This window comes from Diaporthe batatas (genome assembly GCF_019321695.1).
Source record: "Diaporthe batatas strain CRI 302-4 chromosome Unknown Contig00004, whole genome shotgun sequence".
NCBI lineage: Eukaryota > Fungi > Ascomycota > Sordariomycetes > Diaporthales > Diaporthaceae > Diaporthe > Diaporthe batatas.
The window spans coordinates 2725328-2748822 of record NW_025408551.1 but is presented as its reverse complement, the minus strand read 5'-3'; the positions used below and the strand labels follow the sequence as shown (position 1 = coordinate 2748822).

Below are 23495 nucleotides of genomic sequence, written 5' to 3'. Positions count from 1 at the left end.
AGCTGGGTCGAATGCCTGACGGAAAGCCTGTGTCTTCTCTAGGGCACCAGGGCACAGTTCTGTATGAGTTGCCACTGGGTCATGAATTGTGTATCTGTGAGCCGATAGGTTGAATGCAACATGCTCAAGGGGAAGCCCATCAACGATCTGGGCCAGTGTGGTCTCTGCCACTTCGGTTCGTAGGATGTTCAACAGTGCCGTAGTGAAGGCGTGCTGATGGTCTGTGTCCAGAACTTGGTTCACACGGCACGTGTCAATATGTGCCGGAGGCGCTACGGTAACATATCTTGGGTCCGGTTCCATGGTATGCTGGCCCTTTCGTTGCTGAGAATGTATCGGAGAAAGATGTTGGCAATTGTTGGAGGGTGAGCGTGACGGAGCAAGGTTGAAGTAGGTCTGTTGGCTCCTCAAGTACTTAAGTGCCTAAGTACTTAAGTAGTCAGGCTGCAGCCGGTAGGATTGGACTCGTATGTGGGGCCAAGCAGGTCACAACAATAGGTCTCGGCCCAGCGCCAACAAGCCTGAAGTGGTCGGTCGACCTGTTGGTGGATATAGGAAGCACAGCCACCACCCGAACGAGAATCCACCTACCGGATCGGGGCTTCATGAGTGTAGGCAACGGTTACACCCAGGGGCAGATTAATGTCCCAGAATTAGTGGTTTCATTTCTATATACTATTGTTGTATATCGTAAATGAGTATAAATTAAGGTTAGTGTATAGGTGGCATACTTATACTAGTATACCACCCGTTTCTTCTAGTATGAATATCCAATCTCTTAAATATAGTCTATTATTAAGTAACGTAGCCTTATAGGCTAGATATAATAGATCAATTGAAGAGGGAAGAAGAGAGACAAATACAGGCGGGGGACATACTTCTTTTTATCCGCCCGCTTCCGTATATAAAGATAGAGTCATCTGTGATTTAGGCACAGTGAAATGGCTTGCCACAGCGAAACAACTCCCCATGGCGAAAATACCGTGGCGAAACGAACGCGACTTGCCACGCACTCCTGGTATTGGATCTATCGCACGACACAACGCTTGAATATCGTTACATCAGAGTGAGAGGGGGTGAGAATGTGTGGCTAATCCATGTCTATCCCTCGGCGACAACTAAAACGCCAGTAGCGTATGATAGATATTGTGCACACATTACCCAAACATGTTGCTCCATGCGCATATATTGTCCTAGGCTTGTAGCTTGGACATCCGTATGGCTGCACCGTTCCCTAGGAACAATCCCAGGCCCGAGTTCCTACGGATAGCCCCAACCTTCAGTCCGCCTTACAGAATCTCCGTCTTCGGGATTATATTCATATAAGGTGTGCGGATCTCATTTTATTAATGTAACCTATTTTGAACATTGCAAAAGCGGCCTTGCAGCGCTGTGGATTGTATACCGCGACTAAAGCGGTCACAAGCCTACTAAGTTAACCCACTTACTTTCTCCTAGTGGTATGTAACAGTGAGCAGAGGCAGCAGACCTATAATTTGTGATGATAGGTTGGCCGATTCCTATTAGAAAGGCACAATCCTCGCAACGTTTTACTGATTAACAACATTTGAACAATAGCGTTAGGAGAGATAGGATTTACATCCGAAAAATCAATGAAGACTTTCCCTAACATTCTTTACCGAAGCGCATGTGCTATTTAAGCTTAGGTGTATTTATAGCAAAATTATAACTCTCTATATATAATTTACTACTTCTTAGATTATATAGTAGTTATAGGAGGGGGGCTTACCTTATAAATATATAATCTTACCTTCCTAAGAGTTTTATTTAGATATATAAGTAGCTAAGTTAGTATAATATTATATTAAGTAGGTTCTTTATTTATATACTAGTCTAGCATAGGTTTATAGACTCTTCTCCTCTATCTATATAGTAACATAGCAGTAATAAGGATGACTATAAGAACTATATTGATGAGAATAAAGATGACAATAACACCAACCAACAACACCAATCTACAACAGTAGCAGCAGTAGCATAAAAGCCCTTCTTACTGCTGCTGCAATCATTATGCTCTCATTAAAACTCTGATAATCATATAAATAATTCTTTACATCGACACAAAGTGTGTGTAACTCGGGCTGTGTCGAATTGTGAATTTCCATATTTTCTCCATAAAACTAAGACAAGAAAGATGAATCTGCCACGGCTGAGAAACAAACAGGTACTTTCTTAAAGTCTCATTTTATGAGGGCCACTAATTCAAGAAACCCATCTTCCTCCACTCAACTATATACCTAATAGCCAACTCAGGACTGACGGGCCCCACGCCGGCCATGGTCACGCTGTGTTCCTTGGCCCTCTCGACGTCGAGCATCAGGCCACCGCACGACCTGCGCTCAAAGCGAGCGCCCAAGAACCCGGCCATGGCCTGCCGCCCCGCCGGACTGTCCGCCTCAGCGAGCGGCGACGTGCGAACTCGCTTGATTCAGCTCTGGCACGGCACGACGTTGGACGGCGGACGCCCAGGGCGCAGCACAGCACGGGCGACATTCTCTCCCAGAGCTGGCCACCCGGGTTGTCGAGGTGGTAGACAGGATACAAGGCGTGGGGGTTCAGCACGAGCTCGGCCGCGGCGGCGGCGTGAAGGTCGACGGGGATCCACTGCTGGGTGCCGGCGAGGTGGGGCCACGTGCGCAGGCTCTGGGCCGACTTGGCCAGGAAGGCAAAGTGCTCGACGGGGGGGGGGGGGTTTCCAGTAGCCGCTCGCCGAGGAGCCCACGATCTGGCCCGGGCGCACGACCATGGCGCGGAAGAGCCCTGGGTGGTGGTTCAGTGTCTCGTCGAGCAGTCGCTCGCACACCCACTTGGCCTCGGTGCCAGTGTAGCCGCTGGGCCGGGTGGCCTCGAGCGGCACGCGGCGCTCGGGCACGCGGGCGTCGTGGCTCAGCCCGATGATCCGGCCCTGGGCGTTCGAGTTGGCGCTGCCACGCCCTCCTGGCACTGTCGCTGCCTCGCGCACAATGTCGAGCAGGTTCCGCATCACCTGGAACTGGGGCTCGTAGGCGCCGGTGGGGCGTGTTGCGCTCATGGGCCAGGCCTTGTGCACGATGTGGGTGACGTTCTCCACGAGCCAGACGGATTCGAATGCGTGGTTGATGTACTGATGTGAGTATTGAGATGTTCAATCAAGTGGATTTAAGGTGCCGCTCGAGACGGACCGATCGAATTACCCTTTGACGCAAGTCTTTTGGGAAGGACAGCCAGCCTTGCCTCGCTACTAGGGCGCGGCCTTCTTTTCGCTTACGCCCTTGCTCTTAACTCGGCTGATCTGAGCGATCTTGAAGTCGCAATCACCTATCCCTCCCATGTAAATAAATTGAAGCTGATCACTCCGTTCTCACCGGCCTCCACCATGGTGATGCTACCTTTCTAACCTCTGGGTCCTGTGCATCATAAGGGTTTCCTGGGCCGGTGATGCATCAACACTTAGTCACCAAGGATTAGAAGTAACACAACCCTGAATTGTGTTAATGCATGGCTGGACTCCATCAGTGTACTTATGCCACGTCAGAAGCCTACTGCAGAAGTCACAAGAGGCCATGTAATGTAAAGCAACATCAACCAATGTCGTATTTCTATTTGGCATTCACTACATATGTAGTTCCGCCAAGAATAGACAGTTACTCGTAAGCTAATTAAGCATCTATCAGCTGACCTGCAATCTATTACCTAGAAGCTACAGTCACATTAATCAAGTCCAGAAGAGTTCACATCATCAACTTGTCTTCGTCATCCCATGAATATTCGAATGCGCTCTGGTTCTTCTAGTCACTGACTACGAGTCCCAAGTTGTCAGCTGGCATTGTCTATATGGGAGACCAGGATTTAGAAAGACATGGGTGTGACCAACATGTTGAGACCCCATTTTGGACTTTTGAATCAGAACATGGACTTGACGGTCTTGCCACATGAGAATCACAGGGCATCAGGGCTTCAATGACTTGGACCTCAAAGTGACTTCACATGTATCTTTGGAACCTATAAATATGGCCTTTTTGTCCCGCCCTGGAACAGTTCGAACGACATCTCCAAGAGCAGAACACCAAGAGAAACGGCCCACAGAAATCAAGCATCAACAAAGCAAAAGAAACTAACAGGGAGCAGAGAAAACCTCAAATCCGAAGCACACCTCGCTAAGAACACAAATTCATCAACATTGTTCGGCAATAACCTTATCCCCACAAACACTCTTCGACCTTCCGAACGATATGCCACTCGCTCGCAAATGCACGACTTGTCGCGGAAGCATCAACGAAAACGCAAAAATTCTTTACAAAGTGTCGCTTTGTGGGTTCTGCCTGGGAACAAACCCCTATTACGATTATGTCAAAGCGGATTGGGTGGACTGTGAGACCTGCAGCGGCGTCGGAACGCTCCTTGATCTCACTAAGCCGGTGATGTGCCCGGGGGACACTCTGCGCAGGGGTCGCCACGGTAACAGACGTCGTACACACCCAGACAATCCCAATCCGACAATCAGTGCTGATGAGGTCAGGGAAGCACCGGCATCTTCGCCACAGTGAGTATGGCACTTTGGTTTGAGCCAGTGCCTAAGGCAGGGGAGGGCCACAGCGATGATGGCGTTTTGGTTTGAGGCAGTGCCTACATAGGTACCTAGGTACACCAATTGAAATTCATGTCATTATTTGGAATTGCATCAAATCGTGAGCGGAAATTTTCAAAGTTGTGGGGAGCACTGTGAGCCAAAACCATTATACTGTAATGATTTAGTAGATGCTTTTTTCTTTTTGGGATCCCTTCGAAAATTCACAAATTTCTGTCCCCTGGCCCTCTTCCCATGCTTAGCGACATACTAGTCAGCGTTCATTCCAGTCATCCGGCCACCAATCTGAATTACGTCGATATTCATGGTGGAACTGGTTGGATGTGGATGATATTTTCGACAAATATCTATATCATCTAATATCTTCTGCGGCACATGGGTTATCTTTTAGATGGGTGTGCTAAACAGAGTGCACACGGACTTACGCTTACATCATAACTTAATATATTAATATAAGAAAAACAAATATAAGAAGTCGTCAAGACGGTACCCCTTAGCCTTATCTGTATATCGCAAGGCTGAGGCCACAAGCACCTATTATATTATAACCATTGGTATCGACATTGTATTCTTTCTAAGCGCTGGGTCTTGAGTGCTTACCACCGTACGAAGGCGCCATGTATGTCCTCAGACGTATACGGAATAGAAGCGAAACCACACGTATCATTGCATTGGTCCTCTGCTGCGCGTGCCTCAGCCTGATGCACACGAGATTCCGAAGGATGCCAGATCCCCGGTAACACGGTATTGGACCGGCTTTGTGCATTGAGGCTTCCTGTAGCTTAGAGGGGCTTGGAGAGAAGCCTTCCCAAATAGGCATTCCCTGATCAGGTATTGAATTTCCCGAGACACCACTCCCAACACCTCAACACCTGCCTCAAAACTTTCCAGGCTAGATGCCATGTAACTGCCAATTGGTGAATTCTTGGCTTTTAATTGGCTGCTGACGGTCCCTGCTAATCATGGACGGCCGCTTCAAGTGTCAATTTTGTCATTATAACCGGTAGAGTGTATGTGTTATGTGGGTCTTGGTATTCACAGGATCGACCTCATCCTTGCTATTTGCACTCTGACTTGACAATGACAATCTATTTTTGGTGACTCCACCAAACGATAGTAATACAGACTGCTTATTTTGTTGCTGCCCAGATGTCAAAAGGGAAAATTTCTTGGATCTTCCCAATGCTGGTCTCTCCAGGTATGCAGCAAAAGCCGCCTAGCTGTGCTACCAATTACCCGCTCCCTATCCCAGAATACATAGCCCCAATGTCTTAATTTGTCCGGGATATCATCGCCATATCTGTTACTATAGGTCCCCCTCCACATCAGGCACCAGCCAAAAGGAGGTCCCAGCTTGGTGTCGAAGGAGTCACCCAGGAATAGCAGAGGCACCTGCTCTTTTTCGCGCACATCGTTCGGAGAGGGATGTAGATCGCGCCGCTCGAAGTTAAAGGAGGTTGATGATACTAACATCTCCTTGAGAAGCCATCTACCGACGTTGTCTACCACCGGTCTGAGCCGGGCATCTCGGTCGCCTTCTGGTATCGCGAGAAATTTGAGAAAGTACGGTAGGCCCCTGGAGACTGTACTCTGTATGAAACACTGTATGTGAACTACAATTTGGATCTTGTCAGACCAAGCGGTTCAAATGCTGAGGATATAACGCTCACCATCATAATCTCGAATATCCATGCAGTGAGATGTGAAAAAGGGGATCTCTCCTCTGTGCTGCTCGTCATAACGTAACAGATCGTCTCTCATTTCGTGAAAAAGATCGTTGATCACGCTTTTCATGTGCTGGAAGATACATAACATTTCCTCGACCTCCCACGGCTCAAAAGTCTCATGGAACATGCATGGTACCTCTTCCGGGGGAACAGACGCAGGCTCTTTATCTGGGTCCGCGCCGTAGCCGAAGATGTTGCACCACATCTGAACGTGGTAAAGTGCCCGGACTATACGAACGGCTTCAGAACTGCTCGGGGGTCTTTGGAGGTATACTTCGCGGCCCGCGTCAAGAGTAGCTTCATCTTGTGGTGCGCAACCATCCACGTGCTCTCCATATTTATAGGGTGTCTGCCAAGAGTTCGTGGAATCACCATCCGTGTTGTCAGAGGACGAGTCGAATGCGGAAGATGAAGAAAGGATGCTCTCGGGCCCTTGATCCAATTGTTGGCAAAGGTTGCCAAGAAAAAGGTCGGAGAAATAGGCAACCACCGGCTTCACTGTCGACAAATAGTATCTGCTCATTTCCACGAGATCGCTCTCGCGAAAGTGTTCACTGAGCAACGCTCCTTGAGCCCATGACCTTTGAAGATCTAGGAACTTTGTCATGCTGAATTAAGCAGTAAGCAGGAATTAGCTTGCCAATGATATGATGATGTTAAAGTTAAACAGCAGCTAATAACACAGCCTCAGGATCCACTTAGATGACATATGGCACTTAGAGGACATACAACTTAACGATTCTTTCACTCTCTATCTCGATGGACGGCCTTAATAAGTCGACATTTGAATTGCTAGTAGCGTGGACAGCCCACATAGCAATGAAAGCAGGCCCTAGGGATGTATCAAGAGCGGTTTGTAGCATCCGCCTGCGGTCAGCGTCCAGGTACTGTCGGTGTAGAGACGGCGAGGCACGTACTGCTGCACGCAGGTCCTCTATGCCGAGCCCAAACTCGAAGATCCTCAGGCGGATTTCAGGTGGGAGCCCCTCGAAGGTTAGCTGCAGGCCGTGCTGATGACTTGCGGGGTTCGGCACCGTTTCCTGCATACCGGACAGCGACTGAGAGGATTTGCCATGATCATGAGTGTGTGACTCGTGGGGGTTGCTAGTGGAAGACTCTGTGACCTCGCCTCCGGCATCAGCCCCAGAATGCTCGCTTGGCTGCAGGCTGGTCTGGGGGTTGGCTGTCGGTTCTTTTGCCCGAGAGCCAGAGCCATCACCGTTTCTGTGGCCGAAACGACGAGGGAAGACACGGCTCTTGATGAAGTGACGCATCTTTGTGTTGCCTTTCCCCAGATGTGATGCAGTCATTTTGGAGAAAGCCCGCGGATCGGAATGCGGCAGCCTGTTGGCGGAGACTGGGGCCTGGACCCCAGGCAACAAGCAGGGGATCACGAAGAGTGTTTATGTCAGCACAGTCAGACAAGTATCCTACCCTGGCCGCTCAGTTTGATTCCTGATATGCTCGTACGCCGTGACAAGAACCAAGGAAGAAACTCCCACGGCGTCTCACCGGTTTGAACCTTTTCATTTGAATCCTCATGTGAGGATCCAACTTAAGTACGGCCATCCGATGATCCTCAAGATAGGTACGTATGTTTCAGCCCGCTCGCCGACGCCTTGATCACGCGGCTCTGCGAGGTCGATCTGCATGGGCCCAGACACGGCCAATAGATACGGTACGTCTTTGCGAGCCGCCGGTTCCGTGAATAGATCCTCGATCTAATGGCTTTAATTAGGAATACGCATGTCTTGTCTGGCTTTCTTGACTACCTAGGTACATATGTAAACCTCTAAAATTTTCTCTTTCAGCCGACCACTCGTCCATACAAATACTTTTACACAATACCCTGGCCAGAGTCATTGACAAGAAGTTGGAGACTTTGCCGCCAGTATCTCCATGTAAACCTGTGCTGTCAACATTGAAGATACTTGGTATTCCAGGGATACATACTCGAAGTGTCTAGAGGAAACTCAGGATTCCCTAATTCGAGACACCGGCCGTGGTCGTCCCTGACAATTCCTAGGGTGAGGTAGTTGGCACATTCATGCAGCGTCACACTCCTAAAAACGATTGCACCGTAGATTTCAGGAGAAAGCAACTCGAGATGTGGCTTCGCAGTCCGCTTGCTCCCGATGGCCCATCCCCCCTCCCCGGGAATTCTTTGTGGCTGGGTGAGGAGGATGGAGTTTCTAGGGAATTCCCATTGATGGAAGATCACGAATCCAGAATGCAGGACAGTCGCAGGCCGGTGGTTTGGTGGCGAGAGATGTTCGCAGTTGGCAACCATAGTCAATGCATCAAGGAATCAAGCATGTAATAATTGTGTGCGTCGGGCTGGGATCACGCCATAACCGAGCTGATTTACTCACTCGTAGAACGCCTCAGCAGTGGCGTCTGCGGAATTGGGGGATTCCACCACCTTTCGTGCGCCAGTTGCCGGCTACACCTTAGCTGCAGTTCTCGCACAATGGTGATTGGACTCGCCAGTGACTTTTAGATATGCGTGCCTGTTATCACTGTGAACAAGCAGAGTAAGTAATCTAAGGCAGAGCTGTCGCGCACCTTTTCCTTCGAGCACACTACCTAGGTAGGTACATTCCTAATGTCGCCATGGGACCCGCCCAAGGCGACAACCATCCTAATGGGTCTGATATTTGCCGGTGCACAACGAGGGGAGATTTAATCATTCTATAGGAGAAAGATAAGATCGAGTCAATTCCTACATATGTACTTACTTGTACATGGAATGAATTTGCGTAGTATCGTTGATACCCATCTATCTATCCGCACAGGCCTCGTCCTGCCGAGATGTCACAGTATCAGGAAAAAGACTCAAAAAATGGGGTTGTCGTCGCCGAGAGCAAGGGTACTGACCTGCCGGGCTCTGGTAGATCGCCGAGTGCAGAAATAAACGGGCAGCCGTACGCAGAGCCAAAGAAGACGTGGAAGTCATTTTTCTGGTCCAGTGAGCACCCAAACATCAGGAAATGGAGGACGACAGCTTACTAACAGGGTCAGCGCTCGACGTACCAAGCGATGAAGCCCGATTCCTCACCAAGCTAGACCTGACACTGATCTCCGCTTCCGCACTGGGTGTGATGTGTCGTTACCTCGACCAAGTCAACATTACCAATGCATTCAGTACGTCATGACATTCACACTCAAAGACTATCGCTAAGACTTCCTCCAGACAGCGGCATGAAGGAGGATCTCTCCTTGTACGGCAAAGAGCTCAACTACGCCACCGCGATATGGAGCGCGGCATATGTCTTTGGACAGATCCCATCGAACCTGCTCCTCACACGAGTAAGCTAGTTTATCGTCCACCCGGTTAGCCCTGTGTTCAGAGTGTTGACACGCAGCAGGTCAACGCCCCTCTGTACATCGCATTCCTGGAGTTTGCCTGGACGGTCTTCACATTCGCCCATGCCGGTGTCAAGAGTGTGAACCAGCTCTACGTCTTTCGCTTCTTGTAAGAACCGCTTGTTGTCCCCCCCTTGCCCCCCCCCCCGCCCCCTTTTGGCTCTTTCTCATTATCTGACACCCTTGAAGCGTAGGCCTCTTCGAAGCCGGCCACTTCCCGGCCGTCATGTACGTGTGCTCGAGCTACCACAAGCCCCACGAGCTGGCGCGCCGCAACAGCCTGATCCAGATCTTCACCTCTGTCGGCCCCTTCTTCTCGGGCTTCCTCATGGCGGCAGTGCACGCCGGCCTGGATGGCTCCAACGGACTTGCCGGATGGCGGTGGATGTACATGTACGTGCGAAAGGGCTCTATTTACTGCGCCGGACGTTGTTTTCTGATACCATTACAATAGTGTCTGCGGCTTTGTCTCGCTTCCCTGCGCTATATGGACGGCTTTCGCGATGCCACAGTTGCCTTCTAGGGCCAAGGCGAATTGGTTCGTTTTTCCTACTACCTAATTATAGAAGTAAAAGCACATCTGGCCTGAGCTTTTCTCTTGCACCAGGATATTTAGCGAGGATGAGATTCAACTTGCGCGCTCGAGGATGCCAACTGAGCGCAAGTTCCTGACTGGGCTGTTCAAGTGGCAGGATATCAAAAGATGGCACACAACGTGGCCTGTCTATCTATGTGAGCAACTCCAACGGCGGCTCGGCAGGATACCAGTCGCTTGGTACTGACAGCTCGAAGTCCCCATTTTCTTTGCCTTCTCAGCCCAGACAGGCCAGTCCGGAGGATCTAGTAAGCAGTACCCTTTTCTCACCACAGCGACATCAGAATTAACAACCAACAGTGATCTTCTGGGTCAAGAGCTACAACGTCCCGGGGAAGCCAGCTGTGTTTTCAGTAGCCGAGATCAACATCATCCCTCTTGGTGTAAGTCATGTCCATGTTGTACCTACTTAGGTACCCAGGCAGGGTAGCTACCGACGGACACCAAGCTCACACACCAGCAGATCAACCTCATAACCATAGTCTGCACCCTGATCAACTCATGGGTCTCAGACAGCCTCCCGGGCGCGGCCAGGTGGCCGGGGATGGTCTTCGCCAGCGCCATGGCCATCATCTTCCCCGCCGCCCTGGCCGCCACCCCCGTGCACCCGGCCAATATCGCAACCCGCTGGGCCCTCTACTACCTGACCGCGCTGTCCGGAACATGCGCGGGCATAACCTGGACGTGGGTGAACGAGACGACCCGGGATGACCCGGAGAAGCGGGCGTACACATCTGCACTGGTTTGTCCTGTCCCCCCCCCCCCACCATATATCGTATCTGTGCTAGTTACTACGCACGAGTCTCGCAGTGATGCGTAAACTGACTGACTGACTGACTCCACACCGCATCCCAGATGAACGCGTTCGCCTACGTCTTCACCGCCTGGGTCCCCATCTTCACCTTCCCGGCCAACCTGCAGCCGTACATCGTCACGGGCAACTACGTCACGGCCGGGTTCGGCGCCGCGGCGGCGGCGACCGCGCTCGTTATGCGGCATTTCCACAATCGGGATCTAAAGATGCAGTCGCGGGGTGGCTCCAAGGGTGTCTAGGAGTGGTAGATTCATCTTTGAGGTCGTTTGAGGGCGGGCTGGTGGGGCAGCAACGGTGGCGCGGATATCCTTCTCTAGCGCAGATGGACTTAAAGGCTTTTCCATGTTGTCTCTTGTGTGGCGTCTGTCTGGTAGTGGATCGAAGGAAGGTGGCGTGATGGTTGATTTTCTCAGGAAACCCCCACGCTACTTCTGATGGAAAGGAGTCCTACCAGCCCCATCCCTCCACTAATGCATACGTGTTCACCGTTATGATTTAGCTCTCATGCACAAAACTACTTGTTGGTCTGCGGGCGTAGAATCGATGTGGTCGTGAACCTGTGATAAATGACTGGAGATACAACAGAAACCCCAAGAGACGGGGAAATACAACTACAGTTTTAATATTTATTAACAGACCGACGCTGCGTCCATGTCATCGTCTCACTCCTTTTGATTAACCAGCTGCATGCAGACATTACTTCCGAAAGGACAGTATTGGGTATCTCCTACGAGCCAACCTGGAAAAAGACATAGGAGACCAAAAAAACAATCATCAAGCGAGTGAACCGTGGACCACCATTTCCGCGTCCAAACCAGCCCTGCTCCAAGATCACCCACCATCTATTAGTGAGCTCCAGCAGAATCAACCTGGCAGGGTATGAACAAGGGGGGGTGAACCAAACACCAACACCAACCAACATGCAAAAAGTCAATGCAAAGAACGCCAGGGAATGAATGAAGGAAGCCAGAAAAGAAAGACCAGAAACCATAATGCACCCGGATGGATGGATGGATGGATGGATGGACGGACGGATAACCAACCACCCACCCGCCCGGGCGACCCACCGACCCTCACTTCAGCCCCGAGACATCCTGCAGCCCCCCGAGATCAGCAAACTGATCCCACGCCCAAGGCGGGCTAACATCCCCGCCCGCCGGGCTATGCACCACAGACTTCTCCCACTCATCGCTGGAATCCCTCCGCTGCGCATCATCACCATCATCATCATCACCTGCACCAAGACCAACCCCCTGCTGCTTGTTCCCACCCGCCGCCGCCGTCCCAGGCCGCCTGATAGCCTTGGTGATGCGCAGGGGCGACGGCGCGAGCCCCCACGTCGCCTCCTCGCCCTCCTCGCCCTCGGCATCGCTGTCGGCCGCGGAGCTCCTCTCGCGCAGCGACGAGACCACCTCCGCCAGGCTCCAGCGCTTGGACGGCCCCGCGCCGCCGCCGCCGCCGCCGCCGCTCGACGACGAGGGCTTCCGGAAGCGCTTGCTGCTGCGCCGGGGCAGGGGCGGCGCCTGCAGCTGCGGCTCCGCCTTGGGCGTGGACGCGAGCATGTCGTCGCTGGAATACATTGCGCGGACGGACTTGCGGGTGCGGTGGCGGCGGAGGGGGAAGGTCAGGTTGTCGTATTTTGAGGGCGTTGTTTGATGTGGCTGCGTCTGCGTCTGCGGCTGTGGTTGTGGTTGGGGATTATTCGTGTCCGCGAGGACGGTAGGTGGGGCCTCGGGGGATCCTGCTATATCCGGGAGGGTGCTGTCCCATTTTTGTCTAAAGAAACGTGTGGAGCTTGGGCTGCCGTCCACGGTGGTGGGTGTCGTGGATGCACTGCTGATAGTGTGGCTTGTCGAGGCTGATGATAGCGCTGAGACATAGCTGCTCGTTGAGCTTGTCGAGGCGGATCTGCACGTGGTTGTATTTTCAGATGGTGTTGTAACTACTTTCAGAGAAGGTGTCGGTCTCGATGACTCTTTTATGTCGGGCAAGACCTCCAAGTTTTCTTTGCATTTTGAGGTGTTAGTGACGCCGTTTGTGCCGTTTCCGTATCCCTGAACGACGATTTCATGGTACACGGAATTCCGACTAGATGGGCGTCGAGTGGGTGTCGATGGCTCGTGCTCCACAACTTTTGTTTGCTGGCTTGGAGGACTGCGAAAAATGCTCAGCGATCGTCGGAGAGACATGGCTCTCGTGAGGCTGCGAGTCCTGGAACCGGAGCGCGCCAAGGGCGTGTGGGGGTCACCCTGTTTTCCTCTCCCGATGGACGGACTTTCATCACGGTGTGTCAGCGCGAAGTAGTCAATGTCAGGTTGGATCTCGGTGCTGCTCGTCTCCAACAGGGAACCCTTCACGGGGGGCAAGACGAATGAGGTTGCCAGTGGGATCGCACTGATGGATCGACCGCGCGCTGCGAATGCCAGTGGGGGATTGGCTTTGGAGATGGCTCCGCTGTAGCTGGCCGACCTCAACGCAGGGGGAGCAACACCCTGCTCCCGTGTCTCCCACGGCGGCAATCCTTTTGTTGAGACGGCGAGGTGGTAATCCACCCTGTCAGTGAATTTGACCTCCCGCGGCACAGTTGCACAGCTTCGGAGTACCTGGTGCATTGCGTAGACGAACAGCCACCGCACCTTGCGGGCATCAACCTGGGAGACTGCCCGATTAGCTTTATGCGGTGTGAGCACCGAACTCTCCTCGAATTGGCGGTACGCCAGGACCAGTCTGTTTTCCATGAGATGTACTTTGCAGTGATTGGTCGCTTTCATCAGTGCAGCGTGTACCATGAGGCGCTGGTCGGGGCGCAGCTTGCCGTCGCCTGCCCTGGCAGCTGTGACAAGGTGCCAGGGCATCGAAATTCTGCGGGATTCTTTGCTTCTTGTTGTTTCTGGCAAGAGTGGTAAGGGATGGTCCAGAGGAGGGAACTTATTTCTCGAGTCGAATGCCTGCACACTCTGAAGCGTGCATAGCCCTCCTTGCGCCCCAGAGGGGCTATTGCTGTGCGCCGTGAACCTTTCATCGACAAGGTATTCGTAGAGCGCCTCGAAGTCTGCGCAGAGAGTGTGATATACCTCAGGTTTGAATATCGTGCTGTGCCCTGCTTGGGCAGACGGCGGTGGAAAATAACCGAACTTGGTGGCATAGAACCCTTGGATGTAGCTCCTGAAGCGGTCAAGATGGGCTCGGGCTCCAGTTGACAAGCCCAGGTGGGCTTCCGAAAGTTCGGTTTCGAGAAGATCTCCCAGCATTGCGCCGGCGCGGCTGAGCCGATTGTCCAGATCAACCCTAGCCACCCGGATAAGCTTCCTTGATACGACACTGATGCGCTGAACCATACATGTCAGCACATGCGATGCCAAGTAGTCGGTAGCTTGGGATTGGTGGCCTCAACAGACAGGGATTGGGGTTTGAGCTTACCGAATACTCTGGACTCTTGTACAGTTGCTCGCTCATCCCGACACAATGCGCAAACGCATCAATGTACAGCTCCCTCAACTCAAAGTTCTCAGCCACATGCAGGATGGCAAGGGCATGATTGGGCTGATGTCGGGTATCTAGATATCCCTCTTCGTCAAGGTAGCTCAGCAGATCTTGCTTGTTGTCAACACCCGCGTCGCGAAACTCATGCATGCTGCTGAGTAGGGCCACCAGTGCGTTTCCAAGGTGGTTTCCAACCATTGATCGCCTAAAAATCCAGGCGAAGAAATTCCTGGTCGCGATGTGATACTGCAGTGACTGGGAGCGAGTCGCTATCGGCGGCGCGGGGATATAAAGGTCGACACGGCCGTTTTGATGAGCTTCTTCCTCTGATACCGATCGATCCACAAACATTTCGATCAGAGGCGTGCACTGGGCGGAGAGGAGACATGCGAAAGGGACCTTGAAGGCGGGACCCCGTTGTGACCGGCCCTTCTCGTATAAGTGCACGAAGCAGTCACCGTTCTTGTACCAAAGTTCCGGGTCCTGGCACTGTCAGCGTACATGTTCTGGGTCTTCTGGGTCTGGGAGTTCAGGAACACCAACATGGTGTCGACGACTCACCTTTCTCAGGTTGTCCCAGCCAGACATGATCCTGGCGCTGCCGTCCCATCTCTTCACACTGAAGCCGCGCTGCATCCTCGCGTCTGCTCCAACAAAGTCCCTTGACCTGCTCGACTTCCAGCCCCGTGACCGATCCGAGATACCATTATAGAGCATGCTGGCGACATCTGCAGGCCTCGAGTCCGGAGAAAAACAGCGCAAGTCCAGAGGACCTGGGTCTAGAGTGGCCATGATGGGTTCTTTGTATGTGCGCCAGCTTATCCAGATGCAGTCGACGAAGCTGGGTTAGTCCCTGTTGCTACTCGCCCAAGCCCCGGCTGGTCGCGGTAGAGCTGAGGCCTCTGGTATGTGCGAGCGGGGGCCAGGCTTGGTGGTAGCGGCTAGCGATAAGCAAGGCAAGCCAGCCTCCAATTAACAGTGTTAAAGTTTTGTAACTGCTGGGATGCAACAGGACGATGGACCAGTGGACGGCGGAGCAACGTGTAGCAGTACGCATACCCTGTTTCTTACACTGCATGAGGAGGACCTCGTGTTCAGTGAGGGGATCAGATCAACAAGGCGAGAGGGAGGACACACAGGCCTTTGCTGTCGCGTTGTCAGTGAGGGGAATCGGTCATCTTCCAACCAAAAGGCCGAGAGGTGGCAACGCTGAGGTGCGGAATGCAGGCAGATGGCGACATCTCCTTGAAACAAGCCTGCAGCGAGGTAACAGCGGCGAGAGCGTGAGGGAGGATTCCAGCAGGAGGCCTAGTAATAAGACGAGTTGCGTGTCTCAGAGCTGGGCATCCGCAAGGGCGGTAGCGCAAAGGCGGTGCAACACCATGGCCCGAGCATCGCAAGGCAAGCGGGCAATAAAGAGGTTAAAATGCCTAAATGCACGCAAGACCTGTCGTCAATAATGAGTGGCCGGTCCTGCCAGTACCTTGGCAGGTTGGGGACCCTGGGAGGACGGCGGTGGACGGGTTCCTGTCGTAGCTCATACGCCCATGTTTTGGACCGGAATCCCGTATGGATCAACATTCCAAGGGGCTACCGCAACGAGGCCGAGTGGGGGGCAACCTGGCAAGCAGCCACCCGTATGCTGTGCGCGGCCAGGCGCAGCTCTAGAGACGACCAGTAGCTTGGCTCGGCTCTGCTCTTTATTATTATGCTCTGCCTTGGGCGGCCGGGCTGCTTGGACGGGCCCCTAGTGCCCCAATGCTGGCGGTAGCTCCGGAACCCCAGCAACGCTGGCGACAAGGTCGTACAAAGTGCGACCTCATTCGCTGGCGGCGGCCTTGATCATGGCCGCCAGCCGAACATGCTGCCCGATGATCGACGAGCTGTGGGGTCTGAGAAGAACATGCGAGCTGGCGAGGTGGCATCGTATTGTGTGCCGGATGATCAAAAAGTTTCCAATTGAGTTCAGTCGTATCGTCTGGTGCGTGCTTCCAAAGTGTCGGTATCACCAGCATCGTTGCCGGGGGCATCCCGTTTCTGCCAGGTTGCGACAAGTCTTTCCAGGAGAGCTTCGCCGATCCCAATGACGAGGTGGCTCCCTGGCTGCCTGGCCGTAACACGGAAGCAGAGGATCTCCATTGGGAGTACCCAGGGCTGAGGGGCGTGGCTTCGCCGGTAGTACGGATTTGCTAGAAGCGACGGCAGGGCTAGGACGGCATGGCCTGCAGCCGAGATGGAAGGGCTCGGACCTGTTGAGCACGGCGCCAGGCCAGGGTCACCGGCCGTGTGCGCGACGAAACGCATCTCTCGGCCCGCACAGCTGTAAACTACTTAGTAAACTTGGGCTTTGTTTCCGGTAGCCCCTCCTTTGTCATTGACAATAGCGGTCGCCACAGGGCAGGGACTCAGGACTATGGTAGTGCCATGATCTCTAGTCGACGACTTGATGGACGGCTTCTTCCCGCGTTCCCCGTGTTAGACGATATGTCGTCGTCGATGAGTCATGAGGCTGGCGGGAAGAGCCGTCACAAGAAGATGCACTCCTTGATGATCGAGCAGAGGAAGTCAAGCAGGCCCGGCAGGTAGATCCCATCGTGAGCTCGGCCACAGCCTGCAGGGATCAAGATTGTCGATTGGTTCGTGTGAAAAGGCTAGCGGTGACGAACCGTGCTGCAATATAAGAACCTCGTGTGGGCGTCATGCTGAGCCCTCGGATACATTTAGCCGGAGGTTCAGATGTTAGTCCCCAGGACAGACTCTCGTACTATCATCCGTAGATCTTGTGTTGATGAGCAACCTCGCTTCGCTTAAGGTCGGTCAGTCAGTCAGCAGTCACGTTAAACCCAGCCCAGACGCTCAATCTCTCGCTTCATTGTGAGCAAGGATGGAGTGAGCTTTGGAGAGAGGGGGAAGCAACAAGACATGCATGCATTGTGCATGCACTTGAACTGCCGTCTCACCGTCGGCACTGCCAACTTGGCAAGTTGGATCATGACTGAGACAGATGCATCCGTCGTGTCTTTTATCAAGTGCTCCGATTCGGAGACGAGCTGGTCTGCTGGTCTGCTGGTCTGCTGGTCTGGGCTTGCAGAGAGGAAGGACGAGCTGCTGATAAGATAGCGAGATCTTCCAATGGGTACCAAGGTACCTAGGTACTCCGTACCCCCACTTTCCTCTGGCATTTGAACGACCATGTACCCAAGTACCACTTCGCGTTGCGGCTCATCTTGAAGCTCATCGACGTGACCCGATGTTGGGATAATGCGTGTTTGTCTGCCTCAGGAGCAATAGACGGTCTCGACTTGCAATTTGAGGAGCGTCAAGACTGGAATTCGGATCTGTGGTTTCGAAGAATGGACCTTGGATAACTCTTGTCCCATCTCTGCCTAGCACGCGTCGCAACTCGCCTCTCCTCCCAGCCCACCGAGCGAGCGCCCTTGGACGATGGCTGCATTGACTCCGTATACCTACATCCAGTGCCCCTGTTCGGATCCTGCCAACCTCGCCCGCCACAGCCACAGCGATCCCACCACTCCCAGCGCGACAGAGGAGCTCGACGCCTTCGAGCGCCCCTTCGACCCGCGAGCCCCTCGTGCTGCCTACAGCCTCTACCCCCTCGAGTACCTGCTCTACTGCGAAGACTGCCACCAGATCCGCTGCCCAAGATGTATCGCCGAGGAGATTGTCACATATTTCTGCCCAAACTGTCTGTTTGAGGTGCCGGGGAGCAACATCAAGAGCGACGGCAACAGGTGCGATCAGCCCACTTCCCCTTCTTATATATGTCTTTTTGGACCGACCACTGACCGCCCCCAGGTGCACACGAAGCTGCTTCCAGTGCCCCGTCTGCGTGGGCCCGCTGTCCGCCACCGCCGTCGACCCTCCGCCGCCCTCCGAGTCCGAGAGCAAGGAGGCTTACTCCTCCGCCCTCCCGTCCTATATCCTTACCTGCTCCTACTGCCAATGGACGTCCAGTGAGATCGGGATCAAGTTCGACAAGCCAAACGGCATCTACGCGCAGCTCCAGAAAATACGCAACGGCGGCAAGACGCGGCTGACGCCCAAGGAGCGCAGGGACAGGCGCAAGGAGGCCGTCACGGCCAGCAGCGGCGTGAGCTCGACCGCGCTGGGCTCGTCCGCCCTGCCGCCGATAGGGGAGGACGCCCCGTCGGCGGCGAGCCCGCAGGCGCGCGCCGAGGCGGCCGAGGACCTCGACGTCGAGACCCAGTTCGCCAACCTCAAGGCGTTCTACCAGTCACAGCTCACGGACGCCTCCGAGAAGGGCAGCGGCCTGTCGTCCCTCGGGGAGATGAGGCTCGGCTCGCCGGGGTCACTGTCGCGCATCATGAGCCTCTACACCGGCACGGGCCTTGTCGGCGACAAGAAGGCCAAGTCGCGTACCAGCTTGATACGGGAGGCGCTCGAGCCCGAGGAGGGGCTCAAGGTCGCGGACCTGGACGAGACGAGGGCCATCGAGCGCCTGCGCCGGTCGCGCTGGGACGAGACCGCGTCCGCCAGCCAGGCGGCGGCGCAGCCGCCCGCCAACGTGTGCGAGCCGGACCTGCACGGGCGGTCGCGCTTCGTCGACGAGCTGCGGCCCGTGGCCTACCTGCTGCGCACGAAGCGCTCCAAGCGGTGCCCCGTCTGCCGGCACATCGTGTCCAAGCCCGAGGCGAAGGTGACCAACACGCGGTTCCGCATCCGCCTCGTCGCGGGCAGTTACATCCCCACCATCTCCATGCGGCCCCTGCAGGCGACGTCGCTCACGCAGAGCATCTCGGGCAACCCGTTCGCGGCCACCACGTCCACGTCGATGGCGCCAGCGGGGCCCCCCGCCCTGCTCGCGCCCCTCAGGCCCGTGCAGTACCTGCTCACCTTCAAGAACCCCATCTTCGAGCCGGTGCGCGTCACCCTCGCCACGCCCTCCGTCACCCCGGGCCGCTTCGCGAGCAAGGTCACCGTGCTGTGCCCCGAGTTCGAGATCGACGCCAACACGGACGTCTGGGACGAGGCGCTCAAGGACAGGCGGTCGCTGCTGCAGCAGCAGATCCAGCAGCAGCAGCAGCAGCAGCAACAACAACAACAACAACGAGAGGACACGCCCGGCGGGGGCGGCGGCGGCGCGGGCCAGCCGTCCGTGGAGCCCGGCAAGGTGTGGGAGCGCGGCAGGAACTGGGTCACCATCGTGGTGGAGGTCGTCCCCGCGAGCCTGGAGCTGGCGCGGACCAACGCCAGCCTGGTGCGCACGGGGGGGGGCGGCTGGGGGCTGGGCATCAAGCGCGAGCTGGACATGGGGCCCCTCCGCCCGGACGAGGACGTCCTGGAGATACCGATGTTTGTGCGCCTCGAGTGGGAGACGGACGCCGCCGCCGACGAGGGCCGGGCCGCCGACAGCAAGGGCGACGGGAGGGAGAAGAGGGAGCTTGCGTATTGGTGTGTGATGGGGCTGGGGAGGATCTCCCAGGATTGATTGAGCGACGTGTGGGCGTGCATGGGCGTGGGAAGAGAAGAGAAGCAAAAGAAAAAATCTACTGAAGCGAGTTTGCAAGCATTAGCATTTGAGACAAAGGTCACGATACCCTGAACGGACAAGCATGATTTGCGCGTGAAAACTTGTACGGCAGCAGATTGAACAACGCTACCGACGGTCACAGCATCGAGGATGTGTCATGTCGTAGGGGCAGTTTTGGCGATTCATTGGCAGTTATTTCAGAACCAGGCTTGTTCTATTCGATCCAAGCTATCCCTTGCTCCCGACCAACGCAACAAACGCCGCCATGCCTCCCAAAAGAAAAGACTTTTTTGCCGTTGCCAACCGTGAGTTCCCATGAATGAATCAACCAATTGCCAGCCTCTAGTGGCTTTTACGCCACCACCAAAGATTGAAGCCCCTCCCTTGGGTATCCGTCCAATATGTTTCAATGGCCGCTTGGGAGGGTCTAGGCAGCTCTTGGGGCTTTGCGAGCCCTCAAGCTCAGCACGAGAGGCTCATTCCCGAAGTGGCGAGAGAGAGCGCATCTAGTACTCGGTGCCGGTGGACTGGGGGAACTCGAAGGTGACACCGCGGCCGGTCAGCTTGCGGTAGACCTCGGAGTAGGTGTCCAGGCGGTAGTCGACGCCGCCGCGCTCCTTCTCGTCGAGGATGACCTTGAGGTTCTTGGAGCCGTCCTCCTTGGTGCGGAGGCGCTTGCCGACAATCTCGACGGGGTAGACGAGGTCGGTCAGGATGGCGTCGTGGACGGCGGTCAGGGTGCGGGAGCGGGGGCGCTTCTGCTTCTGGGTGTTGCGCGAGCGGGTGGAGCGCTTGGGGCGGGGCAGAATGCGGCGCGAGGCCAGGACCAGGACGTGGCGGTCGGAGAACTTCTTCTCCAGCTCACGGGTCAGGCTGTGGGGTTGGGATGTAAGCATGGAGTTTTCCTGGTTGGTCGAGAGGGCAGTAGGAGTGGAATGGAAGGAGAGAGAGGGGGGGGAAGCTTACCGCTGCTGGACACGGTGGAAACCCTGCAGGAGAGGGACGGGGACAAAGATGACAATAGCCTTCTTGCCGTGGCCAACCTCGATCTATTCAAGATCCCAAAGTTAGCCTGCGAGCTCCCGGATGATCTGCCTGTGTCCAGGACAGAACCCCGTGGACCGCTTCCCGTCCTATTCCACATTGGACCTGAGTGTTTCTCCTGTTTGTATGTTTGCAGCGAGGCTGTGTGTGTGGTGTGCACACATGGCCTCTCGAAGTCGTGACTGATTCGTTGCAGGCAGACAAACGGTGTCGCACTCGGTGGAACAGGTAGATGGTTTCGGTCGCGAGATTCATGTCTCCTTTTCTAGGTGATTGATATTTCATACCTCCTTGGCAGAGACGAACTGCAGAGGTCGGAGGGCAGCCTTCAGGTCGGCAGTGCCGGTCTCGAGGTCGTAGAGGGCACCAGCGATGCTGGCCTCGAGCTCAGAGGGGTTCTGGCGGGAGGGCGAGTTCGCCGCGATCTTGTTGAGCGAGGGGGAAGACATTTTGACTGCGGGTGACGACGTGACTTCCGTGGGAGGAATTGGGCAGTCAAGTATGTCGGCCTGGTGGTTGAGGGATGGAGGTCGGTTGATGAAATAGAACGGGCTGTCGACTGTCGCAGAGATAAAAAAGTGGTCAATGCTAACCCGCTAGTTTTTCGGGGGTGGAATTTTGTGGACTTGGTCCGAGCGCCCGCTGCTTTTGGCGGGCCAGCCGCTGCCCAGCTGCCGCCCAGCTGTCGCTGCTTGGCACTCACGGCTCGCATACATCAATGAGAACAACACATTCGGCGATGGCACCAATCTGCATCTTCGACTTTGTCAAATTTTTCATTGAAGAAGTTCAATTTAGACATTATCAATGATATTATTCCAGTAAACCTGGTCAACTCTAGACCGTGCGATGAGTAGAGGCATCGTCAAACTGCCCAGATGCTGGCATGGCCAGAAACAAGATTCACCAGACAGCATCCAAGTGCTAGAGCCATTGGAGGGCATCCCTGAAACGGCATTGACTGACGATTCGATTTAACTAAAGCTATCGGTCAAGTCCTCCTATGGATGATGCGAACACATGTTTCCTTTGGTGGAGGGACTTGTTCGCATCTACCTAGATGCGTTCAACCGCTATGGTAGTGCTCACAACTCAACTAAGACAAGCTCTCAGATAGCAATATCATTGAACATTTGCTTCCAAAGTTATATGTAAGATCGGGGTGTGCTCTCCCGTACGACAGCCCCTTGTATGATCACTTCAGGAAGAATCTTGTGTGGGGTCCCAATGGGGAACATCCTCTGTGATAATTGTAGAGAAAGGCCAAACATTTTACACTCGGTCATATTGAATACCTAGGTAGAAAGCATAGGCTTGGTTCTGTTATTTTTTGAAGCACCATACTTGCCGAAGTGAGTGGTCTCGTTTCTAGTACCCATAACATAAAATGAATGTGGCACGTCCATACTAATACACTTGAACGCTTAAGACCTAACAGTTTCTTTTTTTAAAAAAAGAAAAAGATAGAACAAGAAAAAGGCAAATAAACGCAATTCCAATACTAATACAAGTAAAACGTAATATCAATGGCTTTCTATTCTAATCTTAGAAGATAACAGCTGCTTATCGTTGAAGATGAAGAGGCAACCTAAATTTCAGAAGAATGTTGTGCAAGGCAACCAATTGTTGCGAAACAGTGTCAAGGAAGAAATGAAGCCGTAAAGACCACCTTAAATTCTTGATTCTGTGCTTTTTCTCTCGGAAACTTTCTGTATCTACCTGAGTATAGGTACCTAGGTATGTATGTCAGGTCCGGCTGTCATAGAACATGTTTGATTCTCAGCTACGGTCATTCCGCGGACATATCAACATTATACCACTGAAACTAATTGGAGATTTCCCGCAAAAGCTTCAATATCTCTCACTCCGTAATATTTCGGCATAATTATTGGACAACCACATGGCATTCGACTTCTCCGCTCTCAGATCTCATATGAAGTGAAGAGTTTGTCTTATTCAAGTTGTTGTATAAATACAACAAAGAGCCTCCAGTATCCATCTCAAAAAAGACGACAGAGCACAGCCAACTTAGTAATATTTTGTGTCGTATGACCTTATACATCATCATAATCCGTCATGGAGAATTCATCAGGTGAAGGAGTTTCGTTTCTAATCCCCATGAATATAAAACGTGCGTGGCGCCTTTAAATAGTGGTCAACACCAAGACCCAACCTTTGAAAAACACAATGCCAATAGATGCTGTGAATTTCATCGTATACATTGGTCCAAACAAGAAGAAATCAGCCCATCAATGTGTCCACATGCGGCCCGAGCCTGCATCCATGGGTCCTGATCCTGCGCCGCACCACTGCAGCATCAGCACCAACCGAAGGCGGGAGCCCCCATGCTGAGGTCCCACCAATCG

The 23495-nt window shown here is 53.7% G+C and overlaps 7 protein-coding genes across 7 annotated transcripts; 2 read left to right on the top strand and 5 right to left on the bottom strand.

The window, feature by feature from the left end:
• Positions 1 to 2218: 2218 nt before the first annotated feature.
• Positions 2219 to 3331, bottom strand: KVR01_004442 (uncharacterized protein; the record flags this gene model as incomplete). The annotated part of the gene is made up of 4 exons (XM_044783837.1): positions 2219 to 2443; positions 2485 to 2694; positions 2744 to 3124; positions 3269 to 3331. The coding sequence occupies 4 exons, from the start codon at positions 3329 to 3331 to the stop codon at positions 2219 to 2221; spliced, it is 879 nt and encodes a 292-aa protein (XP_044646606.1).
• A 2409-nt stretch (positions 3332 to 5740) lies between these two features.
• Positions 5741 to 7625, bottom strand: KVR01_004215 (uncharacterized protein; the record flags this gene model as incomplete). Its single annotated transcript, XM_044794952.1, has 3 exons — positions 5741 to 6201; positions 6259 to 6923; positions 7045 to 7625. 3 exons carry the CDS (start codon positions 7623 to 7625, stop codon positions 5741 to 5743), a joined length of 1707 nt encoding a protein of 568 aa, XP_044646379.1.
• A 1501-nt stretch (positions 7626 to 9126) lies between these two features.
• Positions 9127 to 11329, top strand: KVR01_004286 (uncharacterized protein; the record flags this gene model as incomplete). The annotated part of the gene is made up of 11 exons (XM_044786570.1): positions 9127 to 9283; positions 9337 to 9459; positions 9509 to 9624; positions 9684 to 9790; positions 9871 to 10074; positions 10136 to 10219; positions 10289 to 10413; positions 10474 to 10524; positions 10577 to 10659; positions 10740 to 11018; positions 11132 to 11329. The coding sequence occupies 11 exons, from the start codon at positions 9127 to 9129 to the stop codon at positions 11327 to 11329; spliced, it is 1527 nt and encodes a 508-aa protein (XP_044646450.1).
• An 834-nt stretch (positions 11330 to 12163) lies between these two features.
• KVR01_004672 (uncharacterized protein) lies at positions 12164 to 15365 on the bottom strand (the record flags this gene model as incomplete). The annotated part of the gene is made up of 3 exons (XM_044783004.1): positions 12164 to 14419; positions 14511 to 15056; positions 15135 to 15365. 3 exons carry the CDS (start codon positions 15363 to 15365, stop codon positions 12164 to 12166), a joined length of 3033 nt encoding a protein of 1010 aa, XP_044646836.1.
• Positions 15366 to 16538: 1173 nt separating this feature from the next.
• Positions 16539 to 16877, bottom strand: KVR01_004740 (uncharacterized protein; the record flags this gene model as incomplete). Its single annotated transcript, XM_044790496.1, has 2 exons — positions 16539 to 16672; positions 16823 to 16877. 2 exons carry the CDS (start codon positions 16875 to 16877, stop codon positions 16539 to 16541), a joined length of 189 nt encoding a protein of 62 aa, XP_044646904.1.
• Positions 16878 to 17771: 894 nt separating this feature from the next.
• On the top strand, positions 17772 to 20269 carry KVR01_004012 (uncharacterized protein). Its single transcript, XM_044788968.1, has 2 exons — positions 17772 to 18325; positions 18390 to 20269. The coding sequence occupies exons 1-2, from the start codon at positions 18018 to 18020 to the stop codon at positions 20041 to 20043; spliced, it is 1962 nt and encodes a 653-aa protein (XP_044646176.1). The 5' UTR covers positions 17772 to 18017; the 3' UTR covers positions 20044 to 20269.
• A 322-nt stretch (positions 20270 to 20591) lies between these two features.
• Positions 20592 to 21578, bottom strand: KVR01_004103 (uncharacterized protein; the record flags this gene model as incomplete). Its single annotated transcript, XM_044794152.1, has 3 exons — positions 20592 to 20958; positions 21052 to 21134; positions 21417 to 21578. 3 exons carry the CDS (start codon positions 21576 to 21578, stop codon positions 20592 to 20594), a joined length of 612 nt encoding a protein of 203 aa, XP_044646267.1.
• Between the last annotated feature and the right edge of the window lie 1917 nt (positions 21579 to 23495).

Excerpts from the sequence above, each read along its gene's own strand:
- KVR01_004012 (XM_044788968.1), top strand. The coding sequence starts at position 18,018 with ATGGCTGCATTGACTCCGTATACCTACATCCAGTGCCCCTGTTCGGAT. Across the intron at positions 18,326-18,389 it reads ATCAAGAGCGACGGCAACAG|GTGCACACGAAGCTGCTTCC; the intron begins GTGCGATCAGCC and ends GACCGCCCCCAG.